Raw genomic sequence first — 25932 nt, 5'->3', positions numbered from 1 at the left:
TGGTAATTCACTGTTTTTTTCAGTAGGGTAAGAATGGGGGGGGGGGGGGGGTGTGGGGGGGTCGGTATAAACACAAACTCTGTATATTGCATGAATGTTGAAAGATTCTACTGTTTGTTTAAATTTTGAGAGTCTATGAAAATCAAGATAAAATAATTTTTAAAATGATATCCCAAACAGTTGATTTTGATAATTCTAAGGTATGACTTCTTTGACTTTCATTGGCACAATTCTGGTCCTCATGTTGAAAAATACCAATTACAAGACTGTAAATGTGATTAAAAGCTTAGAAGCAAGCGTAGTTCTCTTATACTTACACCAATTAAGCAATTACATACCTGAGTACTCACAAACACCTGTGAAGCTAAATGTCCCAAACATTATGGTGCTCTGAAATGAGGGGGGGGGGGGGGGGGGTTCTATGTATAAAAAGTGCTGTAATTTCTACATGGTCAAATCAAAATATATTCAAATAACCTTGAATAAAATCTGGAATGTGCACCTTAACTACATGTAAATTGTTTGATTACAGATTTAAAACTGTGGAGCAGGAAAAAAAATTGTCTTTGTTCTAAACATTTTATGGAGGGCACTATATCTTTATCTTTGCATTATAAAGTATACTGTTTGAACTGCTGAGTGCTGAGTTTCTCCAGCATTGTGTTTTTACTTTAATCACAGTATCTGCAGACTTTCATGTTTTACTCAATGCTGCATGACCTACTGAGTTTCTCCAGACCTGTGTTTTCTTGTGAAATAGGCTGTTCAGCCAATCAGGTGTGTACCAGCTCTTGGATAAATTCCAGTCTCCCACTTACTTCCCCAAGGCTCAGTCATCCACCTCCATGGGAGATAAATTTCAGTAGCCAATTAAATGACACGGTTAATGTAGCAGTTCACACAACATTATTTCAGCGCCAGAGACCCAGGTTCGATTCCGGCACTGTTTCTTATGAGTTCGTTCATGTCTGAGTGGGTTTCCACCTGACACTCCAGTTTCAGGTATGTGAGGGAGGTCAAAAAAGAGCCGAGCATTTATGCGAGGCGTACAATGGGAGTCAAAGGGTGTAGCCCCCTATTTGGAAATTTTTTGAAAATAACTGAGAAGGAAGCAAGGTGTTTCACAACTACTTCCTGTTGTCTTTGACAAAAGAAGCAAACTAAGAGACAACTCTTTTTTATATTTTATTTATATTTTCACACAAGCTTGTACAGCTATATACAGTGTCATGCAAACAATGGCAGATCACATTCAAATATACATATATTCATTGTCTTTATGACTATATGTACAAGCCCGTGTCTCTACCAACCCCATCCCCCCACACATAAAACAAGATGACTCACTTCGACCAACAACAACAAAGCTTTAACAGCAGGAAAATAAATCATAAATAAAGGACCGAGATTGTCACAGCTCAATGGGCAGCCTCTGGGCCAATATTCATTCCTGACTTTCATTGATCGGGATCAATACGAAGGAGAGGAAGCTGCAGCAAGGAACGGTGAAACCAATCACTGCCATGCGCCCATGTAGTGCATGTATGGCTGCCAGATCTTATGAAAGGTACTGTATTTGTTTCTCGGGTTACATTATTTTCTGCAGTGGAACACAACTCTATATTTCCATATTCCATCATTCGATACTAAGACTAGAGTTGGACTTCCAAGTAGCCGCAAAGCACTTCCTGGACACTGCCAATGTGATTAACACAGATTGGATTTGAAATTTGGATAGCTTCATTGTAAGCCTTATGTCCATTATGTTTCCCAGACGGAACAACTCTGGGTCCTGTGGAAATCGTTTACATATGATTTTCTCTAGGACTTGGCCTAGTTCTTCCCAAAAGGGCATCACCTTGGCACATGACTAGATTGCGTGCACGAACATCCCAGTTGCCATGCCGCATCTGAAACACTGCTCTGAAAGTTCTGGTTTTGACCTATTTATTTTCTGCAGCGTTAAATACAGTTGGTGCAAGAAATTATACTACATCAACCTGTACCTTTCATTGATGACCGTGGTAATGCTGTCCCAGCCTAAGTCTGACCAGCATCCCTAATCAATTACAATACCCGACTCCCATCCTTCTCTCGATCTATGGAGGCCTGGTTTGGGTCCATCTGACTGGAGCAGGAAATATATTGCAGAAATGAATTTCTTTCCACCCCTCCTTCGAATCATGGTCTCTATGGCACTGCACCAAGGTAGGGCCATACTTGGACACAATACATCCCGTAAAAAAGATCACATTTGAAGACAGCAGTGGAATGTTTGATTTGATATATCATATTTATTTTTGAGTTGCTCAAACGACATTAATTGCCCCTGCTCATAACAGTCCTCTATGCACCTGATGCCATTACGGAGCAAGGTGCCCAGAATCTTGTTCCCTACCATTAATGGTATTAATTTATTAGGAGTCATGGGCATTTTTGGGGACAGACCCACTTTGATGTTCAAATTTTGGTTAATTTTGTTCCAGATATTAATCACTTCTTTTAATATGGGGCTGCCATTCTTTCCTGACAGCAATTTAGCATCCCATTTATAAATAAAGTCCTCTTCTATCCTCTCACCCACCAGGTGCAGATCAATTTGTGCCCAGGATGGTACACCTCCTCACCGGAAGAGAGAGGCGAAATATCTCGACTGGGCACCTCAATAATATTTTTTGAAGTCTGGCATCCTCAATCTGCCTAGTCTGTAGTCCCATGTTAAATTTTCCATGGAGACCCTTGCCACCTTACCATTCCAGAGAAACATTTTGACCTTGTGTAGCAGTGTTTGAAGAAACCCTGGGATAATGGCACAGGCAATGACTGGAAAAGATACTGGAATCTTGGCAACACATTCATTTTGATGCAGTTAACCCTGCCCAATAATGTTATAGACTGGACATCCATCTATTTAAATCCTCCTTGACTCTCTCCAGCAAGGGGATGTAATTTAACTTGTATAAATTGTTCAAGTTGCCATCAATATCCCCTCTTGTGGCCACTTTAAATTACTATTTTCTTTAAGTTGGCTGTAATTCCCCTCGTTGAGTGGCATCACCTTACTTTTTCCCCAAATGATCTTACACCTGGAGTTTCCCATAGCCCTCTAATACCTTGTGCAATCGAGGCAAAGAAGTCGCAGGGTCTGTCAGATATATCAGCATGTCATCAGCAAATAAGTTGATTTTGTGCTCCTCCTGGCCCACTCTATAACTTTTAATGTCTGGATCCTGGCGAATGGCTTCAGCCAGTGATTTCATCGCTAGCACAAAGAGAGCAGGTGACAGCGGGCACCTTTGTCTACTAGATCTGGTAAGTGGAAAAGCTGAAGAGATTTTTCCATTGGTCGTAACCTTTGCCTTGAGTGCATGGTATAGCATCCTAATCCAATTTTGAAAAAATTGGCCCTAACTCCACCTTCTTCAGCACTTTAAATAAAAATTCCCACACCAGTCTATCAAAAGCCTTTTGCGCATCCAAGGAAACAGCCAATCCCTTCACATTTCTAATTTGTGCCAGATGCATTGCACTCAACAGCCTGTCAACGTTATCAACTGCTTGCCTCTCCTAAACAAAGCCTACCTGGTCTTTGCTTATTAATTTTGGAAAATGCAATGCCAATCTGTTTGCCAAAGCCTTAGTAAGGATCCTATAATCACTATTCAGCAAGGAAATTGGTCTTTAAGAAGGCAAAAAACAGATCTTTGGCCTTCTTTAATTTCATCATAACAACTGCCGTTGTGAAAGTTTCTGGGAGGATCCATGTTTCCTTTGTCTGGTCCGTCTCCTCCATATACAGAGGCATTAGTATATCCTTAAATTCTTGCTAGAACTCAGGTGGGAATCCATCCTCCCCCAGAAACTTGCCAGCTTTTTGCACATTCAATGGTTTCCCCAGCTCTTCCTCTGTAAGAGGAAGGTCTTGTCCCTCCTGCTCCTCCAGGTTTAAGTTTGGGAGATCTAATCTGGCCAGAAACTTGTCCATTTGATTAGAATCCCCAGTCAATTCAGATTTATACAGTCGATAAAATTCTCTGAAGGTCTCATTAATTTCTTTGGGTTTATACAAGATCTGGCCATTCCCTGTTTATATTGCATTATTGTTCTAGAGGCTTGTTCTGCCCTTAACTGCCAGGTGAGGACCTTGTGAGCTTTTTCCCTAATTCATAATACTTTTGCCTCAACCTCATAAGGGCCTTCTCCATCTATATGTCTGAAGAGTATTGTATTCTAATTTCTTGTTTGTAAGAGCTCTATAGTGGTCCTCTAAGCCTAATATCTGAAAATCCTTCGCTAATTGGGTAATGTTTTTTTCCAATTCCTCCACCTCCCTCATATCATTTTTCTTGACGGTCTTTTGTGTACCCAATTATCTGACCCCTCAAGTATGCTTTAAGGGTGTTCCACAGGAGGGATTTATCTGTCGTAGAGGGGCAGTTGGTCTCACAAAACAGGGCTATTTTGGCTCTTATGAAACTACAAAATTCCGGCTTTTTCAACAACAGCGTTAAGATGCCACCTATATGCTGAATCCTGCTTATCTGGCATTTCTATAGTCAAAACCAGAGTGAGTGGTCCAAGAGAAGCCTTGCCCCGTACTCAGCTTCCATGATGGTACCCTTTATATGGGCTGAAGCCAGAAAAAAGACTATTCTAGAGTAGGAATCATGTTGTTTTGAGTAAAATGAGTAATCCCTCTCTCTTGGATACTTTTTCCCCCATTCATCTATCAAATTCAGCTCTCTCATGCAGTCAATGGTGGCTTTTGCCACTCTAGTCCTAGTTGTTTATTTTGTGGATTTATCCAGAACTGGATCCAGACATAGATTAAAGTCACCCCCAAATAGAATATTTTCATTTGCCTCTGCCAATCATAGGGAAATGTCCTGTATAAATTTTTCATCATCATAATTGGGGGCATAGACATTCACTAGGGTCCAGGATTCGGAATACATCTGACAGTACACCATAACGAATCTTCCCATTTTGTCTGTAATCACCCTCTCCACCTGCACTGGAACACTCTTCCCCACTAGAATTGTGATGCCCCTTGTCTTTGAGCCAAACGAGGAGGCTATGACCTGACCCACCCATCCCCTTTTTAGCTTCTGATGCTCCCGTTCAGTTAAATGAGTCTCTTGGAGGAAGGACAGATCTATCCCCATCTTTTTAATGTGTGCCAAGACCATTTTTCATTTCACTATCCCATTTAAGCTATGAACATTGAAAGTAGCATACTTTACCCTTTTAGCCATTCCTCCCTAAACGTTTCCCTCCATCTTCACCGCCACAACACCGCAAATCCAATCTCTTACCATCTGCCTGTTGCTCCACTCCATCCAAGCCGCAACAGGCCCTGGGGAAAATAAAGAATGCCACAAACCCATTTGCCCACAATACCACAGCATACATACCCACTCACAACCATACCTCTCCAAATAATAAAAGGGAACACATAGTCCACACACATCACACATGAGCCTCAGCCACCCTCCGTTCACACCTCTGGCAGTCACTCTCCTCCTCTCACTGCCATTACCCCTTACCATGCGGTCACCATGACTCTCCATTCTCACCCTCAGCACCTCCACCTGTCCAGTCCCAGAACCCTTCCAGACCCTTACATATAAATCTTTTATCATCATTTTAAATCAGAAAACAGCCAAAAGCCTATTCTTTATGTAACACAGAAATCCAAGTCCTCCTAGCCTATCAGTTTTAACAATTTTTTTAAGTCTTGTTGCCCCTTTTATTCTTTTCCTTTTGGTCCTCCATTCAGTGCCAGCAGAGTTTTCTTCTTTTCTGTAAAAAAATTTCCTTTCTCTACATGGCAACAAAATTTTCAAGGTAGCGGCATGACATAGAACACAATCTTATCCCTTTTGCTTTGCTGACCGGTTCAAAGTCTTTCTGCTTCTTGAGCTGAGCTGCATTAATATCTGGATAAAAGAACACTTTCTACCCCCTGTACTCCAAGGGAGCTCCCTTCTGAATTGCCCCTTTTGCCGCCGTCCCTAATATTTTCTCACGATCTTGAAAATATTTTAATTATATAAGGATTGACTGTGGCCTTTGTCCCAGTCCTGCCATAGGGATTGGGGCTCTAAAGGCTTTTTCTATTTTAATGGGGGTTCCCAGCACCACCTTTCCTAGTACTTTGGGGATCCATTTAGTTAGGAACTCCATAAGATCCCCCCCCCCCACCCCCGGAGTCTTCTTTCAATCCCACTATTTTAATGTTGTAGTGTTTTCTGAAGTTCTCCAGGAAGTCCAACTTCCTCCATACCTCATCTCTTTCTTTAGGGATACCTTTAATTTCTTGCTCCATTATGGCAATTCTAACCTCCCCTGTCCTCAATTTCTCCTCTACCTCTGTCACCTTGCCTGTTGTATTCATCAGGGCCCCCTCCATCCTGTCTAATTTTTCTTACATGTCTCTGGCTTTTCTGTCCACTACTTTCTCCAACCTATTTTCTATTTGGGTCAGAGTCTGTAAAATGTCTTTTAAGGAGGGCTCCGGGCCTTCCTCCTTTCTTTTCTGTTGCATCCCAGCTTTCAGCTTCTCCTGGCTTTGTGGCTGGGTCCCTCACACACTGACCGCCACCATTGTCGCCATCACGTTCGCCCTGCTGACCCTAGTTTTCAACTTGACGGCTCTCGGGATTGCTGTCCCGGTCGACCTCCTCTGCATCCTTGTCAGAGCTCGCTATTCCTGAGGTCACGCTGGGTCCACCTGAGCCCGCCCCTCACCAACTCAACACACAGCCAGCGGACCCTGGCCGTCGGGGAGACTACTGCTTGGTACGCGAACCTGCGAGCTGCAAGGGAGAGGCAGCTGTCCCCCCTTGCTCCTGCTCCCTTTCCAAGGCTCTTACGGCCCTCACTGCCACTCAGGATCGTTCCTCCACTCTGGGCATCGCCTGCCTGCGGAACTCCTTTTGATGCTGAGATCGGCGGGGGGGGGGGGGGGGGGGGGGGTTGCATTGTCCTCTATGGCTCTCGGGTCGGCACCGCCATTACTCCCGACATGAGGCTCCTCCACTTGCCTCAGATCCTTGTCAGGCTTCCCGTTTCCTCGCTGTATTTTCGTTTTTTTTTGTTGATTGAAGCTTCCTCATCCTCTTCATGTATTCAGACAGGTTTTTTTTTGTCCTGGATTTAAAATGTTTAATGTTGTTTTCTGCAACCTCCTAGACTCTAACCAGCAACTCGAGACAACTCTTGTTTGTTTCAGTGGTTGCCTCATCTATGTTCATTGAAAAGTGTGTTGACGAGGTCTTCAATCAACTCCTCCGTCAAGGATTTTGCAACTCCTTGATTTGTTTTGTATGAGGCTGATGTGTGTTCAATAGATAATGTATCTAAGGAAGCTTTGACTTTATATAGCTGTTTGGATAACTCTATGATTTTTGGAACCAATATGAAATTAAGGGCTCTGCACTAAATCCCAAAACTATACTTTAGTTGTTGCAACTGTCTGCATTTGAAACTATTGGTTCTGGAACAGTACTTTTCAGTGGCACTTTTTCTACTTGTGATTTAAAGAAAGGGTGTATTCCATACGTGATACTCTGACTAGACCGCGGAGGCTTCTGACCTGAAGGAAATATCGTGGAAAAAAAAAATAGGCCTATTAAATTCCAGGTCCCTTTTCTTAAACTGTGAAAGTAATCATAATGCTGTGGAAAGGTACATAAGCTTAGCCTCAACTTAACTGGGAGCAATGTGTTTGCTTTTCTGAGCTGCAGTATTTTCTTGTGTACCTCTTTTTCCAACATTGTGAACCAGCACTACACATCCCCAACCTCCATACTTAATTTTTTTGTCACACAGTAAAGCCAGGTGTTTTTTTTAAATTAGCCTTTTACAATCCCATAATCTCTGTCCAATTTCTCAGTTGCCGAAATCGAGCCATTCCTACTTCGAGATTTTTCACATGTTGGTCACTTCTATCTGCATTGATTGATTCTGTGTCTAAACTTAAGTTTCTCTTGATCCTTGGCAGCCATAATCTATCAAGACCTTCTTTCATGAATCTAAGCAAACCTCCCTTTCTTTTTGTTTTCTCTCATTCCCTTATTTTTTGGGAGGGGGAGTGGGAATGGGAGGGGGAGAAATACCACATGTATGTAGATTGATATATTCTGCAAAACAGTCAGTGATGTTATCCACTTGTTTATTGATGAAAAACTAAAAAAATATTAAAAAAGAATCCAAGCAAAGCTAACATGCACAAACAGGCAGGAATTAAAAGCTATGAGGAGCTTGCAGATAAGTGGAGCTGAGTTCATTGTCAGATCACCCATGATCTTATTGAATGGTGTAACAGGCTCAACAGGCTGGATTGCTCCAATGTCTTATTCTTTCATGTAACAAACAATACCTAATAAGAAGCATTGATGGGTGTGCTATCCAGGCAACCCAACTTTTGTAAAACAGTGACAGGAGTGAAAATAGTGCATGGTACCAAACAAAATGCAAAAACATAGTGTGGGGAAAAGTTGTCTCTTACCAATGTGAGATCTATTCAAGATTCATTTAGGATAGCAGTGATGAGCTTGCAGAGCCTGGTAAGGACAATGAAAGAACAGGGAAATTTGGACAGGTTGCATTTTATGGAAACAAACAAAATACAGATGTTGGACATCTGCATTTTCTGTTTCTACTGCTCTGTATGGAAATTGGAGGATGAAAATTCTGCTGAGTATGACCTTATGCAATTAAATCTCAAATTACTACATTGTTGAGGGTTCAAGGAAGAGAAAACTGGATGAAATGAAGGTTTTGATAGGACTGCTTCTTCCTTGGGAATCTGTGAGAAGAAGGAACATTTAATTACCTTCAATGCTGGCCTTTCCTCTCCGTTGGTGGAGAAAGAATCTTCTGCTTGCTGAGGCACAATTACAAACTCCTCGCTGTTCACTGTGGAGACAGAGTCGGACGAACCACTCACCTTCCTCAAAGCAGCCTGCTCATCCATCTTTCAACAGTCTGCAACAGCACCCTACAAAAGATCAGAGTCTGTAAAAGCAGCTCAGTAAATGGATCAATGAGACTTGCCTTTTGTTTTAAACAGGAAATAATAGGAAACAATAGAAACCATGGATGGGGGCGGGGATGGGAAAGAGGGATAAAGTAAATTTTCTCCTGGTTAATTATCTTCAACGTCATGAAAACTTGAAAAAGCTAAAGGCCAACAGAGTCCATTAAATTAAACTATATCCTTCAAAAGTTCATAAAGGTTTCAAGTGGGCAAAGTGTTCCATGCTGAAATACCATGTTATTGACAATACAATTCCCCACACAGTGAGATCAGAGCAGAATGGTGTGGAGTACAATGAGGAACTTCACAGGGGTGCACCCAGGCTCAGTGAGGGGTCAAAGACAGAGCAGGATGAATGTAACACTGGAAAAGGGGAGGGTATGCGACATTGGTTAAAGAAAATGGTGAAGTGCTTTTTCTTAAATGGTAAGTGATTAAAGAATGAGGTGAAACACAAAAGTCTGTAGATGCTGTATTTGTAACACAAAACACAAAGAAATGCTGGAGGAACTCAGCTGGTCTTGCAGCAACCATAAGAGGTAAATATATATTACTGACATTTCAAATGTGAGATCTTCTCCAAGGTACAAGTAAAAAGCAGGCGGGCATCTGAATTAAAGACTGGGGAGAGAAAGAGGGAAGAATGGAAGGGGGTGGAATCCAGGCCAACAGACAAAAGGTGTTAATTGGCACATTACAGGCTGCAGGAGTACATGCTGAGGGATGCCCTGAAGGTTGGTGCAGCCAATGCTGTGGTGAAGGACCAAAGTCAGGAGCCCACATGGATTTCTCTTTCCATCTCTTGAGCATGTGAAGAACAGTCAAGGTGTACACATTCCTTTATCTGGAATCCTTAGGGACAGCTTGTTCCGAATTTCGGATTTTTCCGGATCTCAGAACAAAAGCCAGCTGCCCCAGATTTAAGCCCACCCAAATTGTGCTGCTGTATCCACCCCCTTCCAGTCGCGCTGGCGTCTCCCTCTCTCCCCAACTTGCCCACCCGAGTCAAGCTGCCATCTCTCTCCCCACTCCCACCAACCCGAGTCGCGCTGCCATCTCTCTCCCCCTCGCCCACATGAGTCGCGCTGTCATCTCTCTCCCCATCTGCCTGAGTCGTGCTGTCTCTCTCCCCACCTTGCCCACCCAAGCCGAGCTGCCGTCTCTCTCCTCCCCCCACCAACCCGAGTCGCACTCCTGTCTCTTCCCCACTCACCCACCTGAGTCGCTCTGTCGTCTCTCCACCCCCCCGCCCACCTGAGTCGTGCTGCTCTCTCTCACCACCCCCCCCCGCCCAACCTAGTCGCGCTGTTGTCTCTCTCTCTCTCTCTCTCTCCGCTGCACCAGCACCAGTAAAAAAATACCGGTTTTTGGAGCTTTCCGGATTTTAGATGTCCGGATAAAGGATTGTGTACCTGTAGTAATTTGTGTTTAAAACAGAATTGCGAGTCTGTTTGGCGTGGTAATCCTAACTGTTCCACAAATTGAAATTTGATGAATAGAGTGCACTTGCAGCCTTTTCTATTTAAAATGACTGGTCCCACCTCACACTGATATTATAATCGCAGCTCGATCAACATAGTAGAGTAGGAACACATGAAAGAAACTGAGTAATACAAGTAAGAGAAGTCAATTTAAACTGCTTCCCTTCCTCAGTGTGGCATTGAAAGCTAAGTTGAATCATGTGCAAGCAGTACATTAGTGATGCCTTCTTCTATGCTGAGGGATTCTGTTATTACCAAAGAGGTTTGGGGAAAATATTGGAAATCATTAATAAATATGCATTGGTGTACAATTAGCTAATAAACTTCAATTTGGATTAGTATCAAGTGATGTGGTTTGCTTTTTTGTCCAAAAATAACTTTATTTACAATAAAGTATTAACAAAAGAAAACATCCGGAGTCTTTTCACATTCTGAGTTTCGTATTCAAATATTCTCTATTTAGCACCATTGCCATCACTGTGGCCCCTTGTAGATACTCCCCCTCTGTTGTTTGAGCTCCTTGATGCTTACATGACAGTTGCAGGTGGCCTAACTCCCTGAAACATCTCCAGCCCATGGTCTCAAAGCAGTCCTGTAGCACTGCTGTGCCCCCCACCACCACCCCTCCCCCAGTCACATCCTGATCTCCCTGCAAACTGATTTATTTTGTTTTGTCAGTGGTCTGTATGTCAGGGTAAGCAGGACTGATTTTTGATCTGAGTATTTAAGTTGGGGCCAATGGGCAGCCTTGTACGCACTAGAGATGTTGGGATAATCTCAGGGTGTTCTTTTCACTGGTGGTGAAGTCGACGTGCTGTTGAAACCGTGGTAGAACTGCTTTCAGGTTTGGTGCATTGAAGTCATCAGGTATAATCAGGGTGCTGTCAGGGTGGGATGTCTGGACTACACAGATGGCACCGTAAAGCTCCTTCATTTTTTGCTTTACCCTGTTATGGACCATGGACTGACCTTTTGGGACTGTGGACTGTCATTATAAAGGATGGATTTCTGCTAAGAACTCTGTGCAACTTGTGCTGACTCACCAATTGCTTGGAACTTTCAAGAACAAGGGGAGAATCCAGCTGTGAAGCAGAGAGCAGCAGAGGGCAGATGGAGAGCTGTGTGGAATGCACATGCCTCATAAGTGATGAATCAGAAGTTTACTGCAAAGCAACATCAATCATTTCTCTCTCCAATGTTCAAGATGACATGCTTTGTAATCAGTAAAAGAACTGAACTTGAACATTGAACTTTGAGATTGAATTCTGTGGACTGTGTTTTTTGGCTGACTTACTTGACTGACTGACCTGAGGTTTTGGGGGGATTTTTTTTTAAATATTGGACACAGACTGTAATGGTCTGAGTTTTTCCGCAAATACTGTTCATAAATATATATTGTAGCAACTGTGTCACAGTGCAAAATGAAGAACAAGAAAATGATCAGTAAAAGTCATTTACTGATAAGTCACATGTAGCTTATTAAAACCCTGCGCATTGCAAATGGTGTCATGACGTCACTTGGAACCTCCCGAGCGAGTTAGATTAAGCCTCCGGTGAGCCACTACATGCCCCCACCATGCCACCACCCCACCCAGACCCAGTGATAGAAGGCCAAAATTTTGGTGCCATTACAGTCCACTGTTCTTGGGCCTTCGCATCAGGAGTCGTGGCAAGGGCCAATCAAGGACAAGATGAGCAGCCTTTAGTCGGTCAATCATAAATGTCTCTGGATGCCCCCCCACAATGTCCAGTTCACAAGTTGTACAATTGTTTTGTACCACTCTGAAGGGGCCCTCATACAGCCTCTTTAAGGGTGGCTCATGTGCACTTCTACGCACAAACACAAACTCACAGTCCCGGAGTTCCTTTGCGTGGGGTCAATTTTTCACCTCCTGTCTGCATGCTGTGGGCATGAACTTCCCAGGTACAATGAGTAGAGCTCCATAAACCAACTCGGCTGCTGAGAAGTTGCGATTCTTCTTGGGTGCCGTTCTTTTTCCCAGGAGGATCTAGAGCAGCTGGTCTACCCAATGAGTTCCCTGGAGGCAGGCTTCATGTGCCTATGGAACTGCTCCACCAGGCCTTTCCACTGTGGGTGGTAGGCCATACAAACTTGTCGGCTATCGAACTGTTATTCAACACAGTGAGCGCCAGACCCACACTCCTGGTGTGGAAAGGAGAAAGGACACTAGGAGAAAGGCCTGAAGGAGAAAGGACACTAACCCGTATCAACTCAAAATTTGCGCTGGGAGACTTTGTCCCAGATGTGGAGTAGGCTGTAATGGTGGCCAGCTGCCATAGCTGAGTCATACTTGTCTGGGGGAATATGCACCCTTGTCACTGGTACTTATGGAGCTTGGACCTTTGGGTGTGATGCAGCACTAATTTCTGTGGCCTTAGCACCTTGCTGTTTTGCACACCACAGAATGTCTGCATGAGTGGTCTCTGTTCGAGAGTTATGAAAGTCCTGGCATGCACTCTAAAAACAACTGTCCGAAGAGCAAGCAAGGCCTATGGCCATCTGCCACTGCTAACATGTCGTTCTGTAACTCCAAAGGGCCGTGGTCCCCCAGGCCATCGATTATAGAGGAGCCGTGCAACTCGCTCGCTTTGTGAGAAACCGTAAATCCGGAGAAGGAAAACTTTTAGCACTTTGCACTTATTGAGAGCCGATGGATCCCGAAGGAAATCCACTACTTGACTGGCCACTTCTGGTTGAGGCCGTTTGCCACATGATAGAAGTGGACATCTTGCGAATGTGGAACTGCGCCTCAGCCTGCCCAAACCAAACGTCAGATTGAGTTGTCCAAAAGACAGGCAGTTTGAGCGAAACCGCTGCGTTGTCCATGTTGGGTCCAAAAACTGTTTGGGCCAGATGGGATCACCAATGTAGAAACCGTGTCGCAGTGTGAAATGAAGAACGAGAAGATGAGCAGATGGAGTCGAGTCGAAGTTCAGTAAAAGTCGTTACTCAAAGAGTCACATGCAGCTTTTTAAAACCCCATGCTTTCCAAATGATGTCATCACATTGTGACATCATGACGTCACTCAGAACCTCCTGAGCCAGTTTAATTAAGCCTCCATTGAGCCGCTACAATAACTGTATATTTGCTATAGATACTTATAGTGGGATTAATTGTGTAAAGACATTATATTGTTAATAGTCATTAATAAATATAGAGTTAAAATTTAACGCTTTTAAATTGTGTCTTCTGTTAGTGCTGGTTTAAGATGTAACAAAGTGGGGGCTTATCCAGGATTCAATCCAATTTTGGATCTTTGAGGTCAATTGATTAGTGATCAATCGTCTGAGTCTAAATCAAGCTGGGTATAAACCCCTCACCATGACCAAGTCTGGTCTAGAAAATTCCTTTGGTAAAAATAACTAAAAGATGGTATGTGTATGAAATCAACAGCAACAAACCAGCAGTCATAGATATAGATGGATGTTTGCATTACCTGCTCTTGAGAATTTGAACAAAACTAACAAGCACAAGTTGGTGCCTAACGTCAACAAGTTGACAATTGCTTCCGTAGACCATGAATGAAAAAGGTGGAGATTGGGAGGAAAATTCCAAATACTACATAGGTGCAGGGAAGTTTGAAGAAGTGTTAGAGCAGTTCCCCAAGAATAAAACTTCTGAACAAATACAGTTGGAATTAAAGATTAGAATTGGAGGCAGCCAAGATCAGAAATGGAACTGAAGATATTAGAACTATGGGCAGATGTGAAAATTATGCTATATGAGCTAGAAAAGATTAGAGTGGAAAATGACAGGAGAAGAGACCTGAAATCAAATTCTTGGTCATGGTGAGGGGTTTATACCCAGTAGAGAAGTTAGAGAAGGTCCTCCATTTGAAGAAGCTGATGGGGATAAATATTTTCAGCACTTTGAGAAAGTGGCTTTGAATTTAAATTGGCCTCAAAACCAATGGTCTCCTATGTTACAAAGTGTAATTAAAGGAAAAGCTCAACAAGCTGATTCTGCCTGTACCACAGAGCAAGCTGCTTATTATGAAATTGTGAAAAAAAGCTGTTCTCCAGACTTATGAGATAGTTCTAGAGGCTTACGGCCTGAGGTTCAGGAATTTTAAAACATCAACAACCCAATCTTATACAGATTTTGCTTATGAAAAGGTTGTGTGTTTTGACCGGTGGTGCACATCGAAGACTATAAACAATGATTATAATCGATTGAGAAAATTGATAATAATTGAGGAGATTAAAAGACGTGTTCTTGATGATATTAAAGCATACTTGGATGAGGAGGTGGTGAAAACTTGGCAGGAGTTCACTAAGTTATCAGATGAAGATGCTTTAACACAGGGGTGTCAAACTCAAATTCACGGAGGGCCAAAATTAAAAACTTGGACTAAGTCGAGGGCCGAACTAAATATTTATTGAAAATTTTCAACAACATCTGCATGTTTCTCTTCTTTCAACATATGTAATGTTAAACTTTTTCTTATTAAAATAAATGTTTAATAATAGTTTTGGATAAACTCTTTCATTGTCATTGTCATTGGCCCATTTCCTTTAGCATTCTGAAACCATGCACATGACGAGTCAATGAGGGATGATTAAAGCAGTGGTCTTCAAACTTTTTCTTTCCACCCACAGACCACCTTAAGCAATCCCTTACTAATCACAGAGCACCAATGGCACAGGGACGCGAGTGGAAAGAAAAAGGTTGAGAACTGTTGTATTGTGGTAACTCCACATCTGATTAGGTTAATTGTTAGGCAAGTGGTCAGAGAAGGACCCCCCCACCCCAAGAAAGGCTTAAATCACAGGAACAAAATAAGCTTCCGCCTCACTGCTCCCAATCTTACACACAGTCCTGATGTGGAATGTGGGGTCGCAGCTCCACGTTCACCCGAGTTCAGGTGCTGTCTGTGTGGAGTTTGTACGCTCTCCCCTTGTCTTGGACCAATAGGTCGGTCGCCTGACGAAGGCACCCGAACCCCCCATTGAAACGACGGCGTCCGTGGCGGAGGAGGAATTGGCTGAGAAGAGTGCGTTGCTCCCACCCCCCTCCCATGGTTGGAGAGGGATTAAACTGCGATCTCACGGCGCCGGGCTCGTCTCCAACAAAAGGAGTGGGAGGCTGTGTCCGCCGCGCACGGAGCAAGGGGGAAGGCATCGCCAACGAGACGATCGGTCCGGCGTCGCCGCTGAAGCGCAGACCCAGTGAGGATGGTCCCCAACTCCAGCCGCGTCTGTGTGTCCGGGAGCCGGGCGGGCTGAGTGCGGTGCTCCGATCCCCGGGATTCGGGACTCTGAGATCCCTCCACACCTCCGGCGTCTTCATTTTCACCTTCAGTGTGCATGCGCTATACTGGCGTGGCGACCAGCGGGCCAACTCTAATATATATTTAATATGATCTTGCGGGCCAAATATAATTATATCGCGGGCCAGAGTTTGACATGTGTGCTTTAACACATAAGACTACGTGGCCGTCAGGCAGAAGTTTTCAAAAGTGCACTGTGGATAATCCAAATAAAGTGGAAAGTAAATTTTGAAGTAGTATTAGGGGTAAAGATGGAAGTTGGTAAAGAAAAACCTTTGGGTCCCCTTTGCCACTGGTCAAGCTGTCCTGTGCTGAAAAAGAGGTACAGTGTACTACCAAATGTTTGTATTCAAGGTGAGAAGAGGTATAAAAAACCAAGAATGATCCAAATTTACTGATAAAATTAAGGATGTGCTCAAACTTCATCGTGGTGAAAATCAGGAGCCAAATGCAAGTTAGAATCTGACTGGAAAAATTGCTTCCACAGTATCACACAAGCTCTAGCAGAAAGAGGATTCATGATATCACTGAAGAAGGTGTGCAGATCAACAATATACAGTTCAGGCTTCAGTTGCATTGCTGTTGGCCAAAGCCAGTAAAACATAGTTAGCATCTTCTTTGCCCCGTCCTCTTCCACAGAACCAGAAATCTTTCACTTAACTTGTTTAATCATTTAAAGGAAATCACTCAGATAAAATACCAAGTATCTGGAGTGTGTATAAAATGACTGCTACCAATAAATGAAGTCACTTTTATCATCAAACAAGGATGCTTGATGTCTGCCTGCCAGATTTTGGCAAGAGTAAGATGGCCATGCAAAGACATAGTAATTCTCATACATTTCTTGTTCAAATTGTACAAAACAGAAAAACTTCAGAATCATATTTTGGAACACACAAGGACCTCATTTGGACCATTCTTGGGCTGTTCTAGGCTCAAATTCCATCAACATTGAGCACTGATTAAAATAAAACTCCTTTCAGCGATGGATTTTTAAAAGTTTGTAATTTCCTGAAATTGTATCTCCAAAGAAAAGGTACAAGGACTGCCTAAAGAAATCTCTTGGTGCCTGCCACATTGACCACCACCAGTGGGCTGATATCGCCTCAAACCGTGCATCTTGGCGCCTCACAGTTTGGCGGGCAGCAACCTCCTTTGAAGAAGACCGCAGAGCCCACCTCACTGACAAAAGGCAAAGGAGGAAAAACCCAACACCAAACCCCAACCCACCAATTTTCCCCTGCAACCGCTGCAACCATGTCTGCCTGTCCCGCATCGGACTTGTCAGCCACAAACGAGCCTGCAGCTGACGTGGACATTTACCCCCTCCATAAATCTTCGTCCGCGAAGCCAAGCCAAAGAAAAAAAAGAAAATCTCTCTGAAAATACATAATTCCACCAAAATAGTCTTCCCACCTAAAATTCTATGAGAATGGGAAGAGAGCATGCACAATATTTAGATAATTATCCAGAGCTCTTGAGAATTACAAGGTCACCAGAAGGAACTTAAGAAGAGACAAAGGGAAGCTAGAAGGGGGGGATGCAAGAAGGGTCTGACAAGTAGGATTAAGGTTTTTTTTTTAAACAGAGTGGTAAGTGCCTGGATTGCACAGCTGGGGTGGTGGTGTCAGGTCACTTGTCTGAGTGCTACTGGTGCCATGTAACCCAGTACCACCTGTCGTATGGTCGGCGACTAAACCAGCTCCTCCACCAGGCTTGCCTGGTGTGGAGGTTGGCTAGACACCCAGCAGGATGAAAAACATGACCTGTCAAAGGACATCTGAACCCTTTTGTAGGGTCAACAGCCATCTAGCAAACACGTGCCATGAAGCGCAAAAAATGCATCAAAGCTTGGTCTGGCTATTCACTGCAACAGAACTTCCCCCAGCCATCTTGGACCACACCATGCCTCTGGATCCAAGAGGGGATGTCGGGAGGATGGGTCTGGACCTGGGCAAGCCCCCTACTCACCTAAAATCCATTCACACACTGTAATGGATTATATATATTTGGGAATTTTGATAAGATTTAGAGTAAGGTTACATATATACACACATTTTAAAACAGATGTTATTTGAAAGACTGAAGAATTCATATTCAATAACATTGCAGGATCTCTGGAGAACGTGATACACATTTCACAAGTAGGTGCTAAGTGAACTGGTGTCATGAAATGAAAGACCATTGTTTGGAGGAGACAAACTGGCTCCAAGTACCTTTCTGCAAAGTGCTCACAAAAAGGTCACTCCTGGGTTTTTTTAAATCTAAATCAACATGAGGAGTCACGTGATGGAGTAGTGGCCGGACGGTGAACTCCAGCCCTCTCCAGAAAAGTCGGGAAAAACAAAGGAAAACACAAAGGCACAGAAATAAAAGTTACAGAAAAGTGAGTATAAAGGTGGAAAGAAGATGGCGACAAAAAAAGAAAAATCGAAAGCAACGGTAAGAAGAGAGGAAGAGAAGACAAAGGAGGAAAAAGGTGAAGGCCTTACCTGTCCGAAGAGGCCCGCTGCGGAGAGAGAAACCCGCTCCCTCAGGTCAGTAAATAATGGACTACAAAAATGGCTCGCAGAGCCGAGTAAAAGTGCGCAACCGCGCATGCGCGATACTTCGCGCGTGCGCGATGCGAATGAAAAAAAACACACCGACGGGAGGGGGGACCAGCTGGGGAGTCGACCTCCACAGCCGGCAACGACAGCTGTAGAACACCTGCAGCAAGAAGAGACCACAGAAGACAATGGAAACAAGAAAGAAGAGGAGGAAAGGGCATCAAAGAAACAACAGATGGTCAACCCAGAGGAAGAAGAAGAAGAGTACAGGGAAATAGAAGAAGAAAAGAAAGGCAAGGTAAAGGATATACTTGCTCTTATTAAAGGATACATGGAGTCATTTAAAGAATGGCAAACACAGGAATTTAAGGATTTAAGAAAAAGAATAAACAACACAGAAGAGAAAATAAATAAAATGGAGATGACCTTAACAGAAATGGGAAAGAAAATGGACAAGATGGAAGAGCGGGCAGTAGCAGCAGAAATGGAGGTAGAAGACTTAAAAAAGAAATTGGAGAAATCTAATAAAAAAACTAAAGAGACACAAGAACTACTAGCTCAAAAAATAGATACAATGGAAAACCATAACAGAAGAAATAACATAAAGATAGTGGGCCTTAAGGAAGATGAAGAAGGCAAGAATATGAGGTAGTTTATAAAAGAGTGGATCCCTAAGACCCTAGGATGTCCAGAACTACAGCAAGAAATGGAAATAGAAAGGGCACATAGAGTATTGGCCTCTAAACCACAACCACAACAAAAACCAAGATCTATTGTAGTAAAATTCCTAAGATATACTACAAGAGAAAAGGTACTGGAGAAGACAATGGAAAAAGTAAGAGAGGGCAACAAACCACTGGAGTATAAAGGGCAAAAAATCTTCATTTATCCAGATATAAGTTTTGAACTCCTAAAGAAGAGAAAAGAGTTCAATACAGCAAAGGCGATTTTATGGAAGAAAGGGTATAAATTTATACTAAAGCATCCTGCGGTATTGAAAATATTTATTCCAGGACAACAAAACAGACTATTCTCGGATCCAGAAGAAGCACGAAAATTTGCAGAACAATTACAAAAATAGACTGAGGGAGGAAGACGGGTAATGAGAGTTAAAATGATCACGATTGATATGTATGTGGGTAAAGACAAAAATAGACTGAGGGATGAAGATGGGTAATGAGAGTAAAAATGATCACGATTGATATGTATGCGGGTAAAGAGGTATAAGAGTGAATAGAGACAATGAGCATACATGAATATATCTGTACTTAGAGGAAAATATAGATAGTATAGACAAGAATTAATAAGGGAAGGTAATGGAATAGAGAGAACAAGGAGGGAATTAAAAGAGTGACCTTTGTGACATATGAAAAGTGAAATCTTTTCTGGGGGAGGCAGGGTGGGGGGAAATAGCGGTCACTGCAAAATCAGTTGACGCTTGCGAGTGGATTCGCAAATCCAAATGGAGAGGGGAGATGTGGTTGTCCGACAAGGGATAAAGGACAACTCAGGAGGTGAAGGGGAGATTGGGGATAAATAAGATAGAAATAGGAGAATAAGGAAAATGTTGGATGTTGTAGGAATGTTGTCTTATAAAGAGTTGAAAATAAGAAAACAGAAATGGAAAAGGAGGAAAGGTAATGATGGAAAAACGGAAAGAGAAGATAAACAAAATATAAAAGGGCTACGCTGAACTATATGTCTTTAAATATTAATGGAATACATAACCAAATTAAAAGGAAGAAACTACTAAATTTAAATGAATAAATGTATTCCATTAGAAAAAATAACATATAGGTTAAAAAATAATATTGAAATATTCGAACAAGTATAGGAGCCTTACATTAAATACAATAGCGAAAACCTACCGGGGACAAACATTACCTAAGTTGATGGAAGAAGGAAAGAAAAGAATGGACTCAGTAGAATTTCTGGTGTAATTTTGTTGAATGACAACATTGTCTGACTGGCTTAATGCAACCTAGATTGTATACCTAAAATGGATGAGAGGGGGGGGGTGGGGGGGGTGGTTTGGGAGGAAAGGGGGGGGGGAGAAAAAGTCACTGTAAATGTGTGAAAAAGAAAAAGTGTATATCATGGCTAATGTGATTTATGGTGTGAAAAATAAAAAATTTTTAAAAAAAAATCTAAATCAACATCTTGACCAAGGAGAAGAACTCCTGTTGTTTGCTGAAGAAGGTGGGGGTTTTGGCAAGTGAGAGAGTCACATGGGCTTTCTGTCAGTTAGAGTTAGAGAGAGAGAGAGAGAGAGAGAGAGAGAGAGAGAGAGAGAGAGAGAGAGAGAGAGGTTAAGAAGCTCTCCCAGCTAGTGTGTGTGATACTGAAAAGAGATTGAACAGTGCAAGCCAGGAAGAGCTGGTTGAAACTGATAGAAAGTTCTAGAGCAGTGGATGGCTGGAAGTCCTATCTGTCTGATGTTTCTCTTGGAATAAGAGGAATAGAAAGGAACTCTGTGGTAGCTTGAAGAAAGAAGTTACCATCTGGAAAACCGTAATGGGGCAAGTTTCATCAGCGAGACACTGAGGTGACTAATGGTGGTACCTCAGTTGTGGAAATACTGGAACAACAAATCTCGCTCTGCAAACCCTACAAGAACCTTACTGAGTGGTAAACATTTACCTTTCGAGCACCAAAGCCTAGTGAACTTTATACATGTTAAGTTATGTGTACAGTATAAGAATTGCCCGCATCCAGAGAACTTGGAAGAAGGAGAAGTGAGATTGAACTGTGAACCAAAGAACTTTTCTTAAATTTACACAAACATTACATGCACGTGCGCTTAAAATTAGAAGGGGCTTCATTTGGGTTAGTTAAGTATAGAGATAAGTTAAAGTTTGATTCTGTTTTCATGTTTAAAGTTGATTAAAAACAACTTTTGTTTTAAAAACTACTTGTCTTGGTGAATGTCTATTGCTGCTGGGTTTTGGCCTTTGGGCTTGTAACACACACTGTTCATTTCTGAGGAGTGAGGTATCCTCAACGGTCTCAAGTCCTGTAGAAATGGACAAGTGGCAAAGCGATAGGCTTGACCAGCTAGGAGCTGTTGTCACAAGTCTGTATGCACTGGGAGAGTGGTCGCATATGGATTACAGAGCAGAGATCCAGTGAGGCAGCACCCTCTGCATCTGAGCAGCCCTATTTAGGGAAGCATTGCTCTCCCTACAATAAGGAAATAGCTTAAAAAAGATGGCTCAAACAAAGCCTGTTCACACCAACCTGGCCAGTCTGCTGAGGCTGGTGGGTTGTTCAACTTGAGCAGTAAGAATCACAAGCAGAATCTGATCATCACCTCATGGAATATACGAACTCTATTGGACAATGCTATTTCTGATCACCCAGAGAGACGTACTGCACTTGTTGCCCATATGCTCAAGGACTACAGAGTGGACAGTGCAGCACTCCAGGAGTCTCGACTCGCTGGAGAGAGTGTGCTGTGTGGAGAGAAAGGAGGGTACATATTTATCTGGTCTGGTAGGCCCAAAGAGGTAAAAAAAGAGAATCTGGTGTGAACTTGGCTATCAAGAACTGCCTCATAGCAAAGCTACCAACCCTGCCTGTTGCTGTATTTGATCGAATCCAGACCTTGTGAATACTTCTGCAAGCAAGGTACCACCTCACCGTAGTCAATGTTTATGCCCCAACTCTGTCCAATCCCAATGAAGTCAAGGAGACATTGTCATCAGCAAACTGTAGCTTGTGCACCACAATGGCCTTGAATTTTGTTTTTGCTCTCAGTCTTGTGAGGTTCAGGAGCCCACCATCAGCCCTTGTTTGTAGGAAGACCCCTAACTTCAGGTCTGATGTGGCATCCTGAAGAACAGCAGCAAAGAATAGATTAAACAGAGTGGGAGCCAAAACACACCCCTGTTTTACACAGTTACTGAGGGGAAATGGGTCCGACAACATACCAAAGATATTGACGTGGCCTTCCATAGCTTTGTGGAACTGACAGATGATGTTGGTTAGTGTGAGGGCAACCAATTTTGAGTTAAGAGCTTCCATAGGCCATCCCTACCAACAGTGTCAAACACTTTGGTTAGATTAACAAATGTGATATAGAGACTTCTCTGCTGCTCAGCCTGAAAAAGGGTTGGGTGTGGAGGGGGAGGGTTGGGTGTGGAGGGGGAGGGTTGGGTGTGGAGGGGGAGGGTTGGGTGTGGAGGGGGAGGGTTGGGTGTGGAGGGGGAGGGTTGGGTGTGGAGGGGGAGGGTTGGGTGTGGAGGGGGAGGGTTGGGTGTGGAGGGGGAGGGTTGGGTGTGGAGGGGGAGGGTTGGGTGTGGAGGGGGAGGGTTGGGTGTGGAGGGGGAGGGTTGGGTGTGGAGGGGGAGGGTTGGGTGTGGAGGGGGAGGGTTGGGTGTGGAGGGGGAGGGTTGGGTGTGGAGGGGGAGGGTTGGGTGTGGAGGGGGAGGGTTGGGTGTGGAGGGGGAGGGTTGGGTGTGGAGGGGGAGGGTTGGGTGTGGAGGGGGAGGGTTGGGTGTGGAGGGGGAGGGTTGGGTGTGGAGGGGGAGGGTTGGGTGTGGAGGGGGAGGGTTGGGTGTGGAGGGGGGGTTGGCTGCTAGGAATGTGACCTGGGCGCCAAGGGGACTGTAGCCTGAAAAGGTTTGTGAACCAGTGAGTTAGATGAATATGGAACAGATTTATAGAGCAATGTTCTGCATTCGAATACAAATAGAACCTTTGAATGACAGCACATGAGCAAATCAAAGTCAACTCTACAATGCTGACCTTGAGTTTTCTGTTTACGAAGCAAAGGCAAATTTGGATTGATGATGCAGACTGATGCACAGTTCACAATTCCAAACAATGTGCTATTTCCAGAACCGTAGCCAGTTGTTTAATAAGAATAATGCAGCCAGGAACCCAGAAGCCTTAAATGGATGGCACATGATTAACCACAAATAATTATCAAAGAGCTGAATGACAGCAATTCCTGCACAATAAAGACATTTCAAACAATTACTTCCTTTCTTGACAAATTTGAATCAAACCCAAAGAAATTAAGAGTACATGACCTCCATAAATTAACCTTCTACACTTCAATACAATCCATGACACATATGGTGCATAAAAACAAACTGGAATGAGGCCGTAAAATGAAACAGATGCACAAATTTCAAGGCTTACCTCAGCTTTGCCTGCTGGATGTTCAGAGAAAATAGCAGTTTTATGAAATCATTCTCTTGGCGGGTGTAGTAATAAAGAGCTGCACTCCACAACTATCCACCTGCATGGCCAAGCTATCCCAACACATGACAACTTAGAAAATTACCCAGCTATGGATCCAAAGATAACAAAATGGATGGAAAATTAACCTCATGGTAGAAAGCAGAGGGTGATGGTGGAAGGCTGCTTTTTGGTCTGAAAGTATGTGACTAGTGGTGGACAGAAGAATGATTGATGGAATGAGATACAGAGAAATGGGAGTGTGACATTTTGGGAGGTCTAACATGGATAAGACCTACAGAATGAATGGTTGGGATCTGGGTAGTGTTGTACAGCAGAGGGATTTAGGAGTACAGGTACATAACAACTTGAAAGTGATGTCACAGGTAGATAAGTAGGTCAAAATGGCACCAGCACATTGGCCATCAGAGTATCAAGTATAGTTGGGAGGTCATGACGCAGTTGTGCAAGATGTTGGTGAGGCCACATTTAGAGTATTGTGTTCAGTTTTGGTCACTGTGCTGCAGGAAATACGTTGTCAAGCTGGAGAGGGTGCAAGAGAAGATTTACGAGGATATTGTCTGGATTCAGGGGCCTGATCCAGAGAAAAGTTGAGCAGGCTTTATTCCTTGGAGCACAGGAGGGGGAGTTATCTCATAAAGCATACAAAATGTCAAGAAGAATAGACTGGGTAAATGCAAAGAGTCTTTTGCCCAGAGTAAGGGAATCTGTAATCAGAGGATATTGGTTTAAAGTGTGAGGAGGGAGGAGGAGGAGAAGAGATTTAACAGGAACTCAAGAAGTTACATTTTTACACAGCAGTTGGTGGGACTTCTGGAGGAGGTAGTTAAGGCAGGTACTATTGTAGTGTTTAAGAAATATTTGGATGGATACATGGTTAGGATGGGTCAAAAGCAGGCAAGTGAATTTTGTGTGGATGGGTGATTTTGGTCAGAGTGTGCAAGTCAGCCATAGGGACTGTTTCCATGACTCCATAAATTCAAACCAACTGGTGTCCAGTTAGATAATACTAGGAAGGTATTTCACTAAGAATACTGTTTTGTGGGGTTGTACTTATGCAACCAGATGACAATAAATTTAACTTGTAATAGTGATAAACTGATTACTAATGCCCACTGTGGATTTCATCTGCACCACTCTGTTGAAGAGTTGATCACAACCTTGGATCAAACATGGACCACAGAGCTGAATCCCACCATTTAGGTGGAAGTGATTGCCTTTGACAAGACCTTAGCATATAACCAATTACTACATAGTGAATAGCCAGAATAACAGAAATCATTGGGGGGATCAAGATGAAAACCTCCAATGATTGAAGTTAATGGGAAGATGAAGAATTGTTGGAGGAACTTGGCAGCCAGGCAGCATTCATGAGTAGAAGTGTCCAGTTAGCATAGCATATTGGGATGCTTTATCAAGCCTCTCTCTCCCTGGCGGAAGGGGTCCCACACTCTTTCTTCCTCGTGGAGAGGGCCCTACGGTCTCCCTTTCTCAGGTGTGGTCCCACGCACTCTCTCTGGAGGGGAAGCAACTCTCTCCTCTCAGGGAAGGGTACCAACTCAGTATGTCAGAGTGGGGTCCCACTCACTCTCTCCTCTCTTCCAGGGCAGGGCTCCTGCCCTCGGTCGGAGAGAGGGTCCCACTCTCTTTCGAGGAGGATGTCCTACTTTCTCACGTACGGTCCCATAATCTCTTTCGGGACACCAGGCCTGCCAGTGGGGTTGAGGTGCCAGAAGGAGCTGCCACGTACCCGAGCCGTCCCTTGATGCGAACACCAACTGTTCTTACCGGAATCTCCTGGTTAGGCTATCGCCTCCTGTATTTCAGTCTCCTGTATTTCAGCCTCGGCCAACGCCATCATCGTCGCCACTGACACCGGAGTTTCGATCGCGCATGCCCAGTACCCGATACGGGCGGTCGCTTTTTACCGCGCATGCGCATTCTCTTTAGCGTATGCCGACTGCTGCTCCCAACCCAAAATTCCTTGCTATCCACATTTCGTGTTGCAAGCCCAGCATTTGGAACTGCTTCTGTGTTCACGGACCGTTCGCAGCCGTACATTCCCTTGTCCAGACATGCATATTTAAACTGATCGCAATGGTAATGCTGAATTAAACTGACGAATCATGCACTTTGTGAGTCATTCCGGGAGCCACGCATCTCCTGCTGGAAATGGTGCGTTTACTTCAGGGGGAGGGGGACGGCGAGAAACAACGTGTAAATGTTAAGTAGTAAGTATACTCCACCGATGTCATGGTTACGAAACGTGGACCAAGCTGATGGAAAAGCAGTTTAAATGATGCGGAAGGACCTGGTAAATGGATTAGAAGCAATTGCATATAGATTACTGTGCAATGAGGCG

At 43.6% G+C, this 25932-nt stretch overlaps 1 protein-coding gene across 5 annotated transcripts in view; it reads right to left on the bottom strand.

Moving 5' to 3' along the window:
• Nucleotides 1–25483, bottom strand: part of rabgap1l (RAB GTPase activating protein 1-like) — a 458975-nt gene extending 433492 nt beyond the window's left edge. For 2 of the 5 annotated variants that reach the window (XM_069937564.1, XM_069937563.1), the window contains exons 1-2: nt 25359–25483; nt 8840–9004 (exon numbers count right to left, since the gene is read on the bottom strand). In XM_069937564.1, coding sequence (XP_069793665.1) covers nt 8840–8980 — 141 coding nt within the window. In that variant the 5' untranslated portion in view covers nt 8981–9004; nt 25359–25483. The remainder of the gene's footprint in view (nt 1–8839; nt 9005–25358) is intronic. The other 3 variants (XM_069937559.1, XM_069937560.1, XM_069937561.1) reach the window with 2 other exon arrangements.
• Nucleotides 25484–25932: the final 449 nt, after the last annotated feature.

Source organism: Narcine bancroftii, chromosome 5, assembly GCF_036971445.1.
Source record: "Narcine bancroftii isolate sNarBan1 chromosome 5, sNarBan1.hap1, whole genome shotgun sequence".
Taxonomy (NCBI): domain Eukaryota; kingdom Metazoa; phylum Chordata; class Chondrichthyes; order Torpediniformes; family Narcinidae; genus Narcine; species Narcine bancroftii.
The sequence above is the reverse complement of the archived record's forward strand: the minus strand, read 5'-3'. Positions and strand labels throughout refer to the sequence as shown.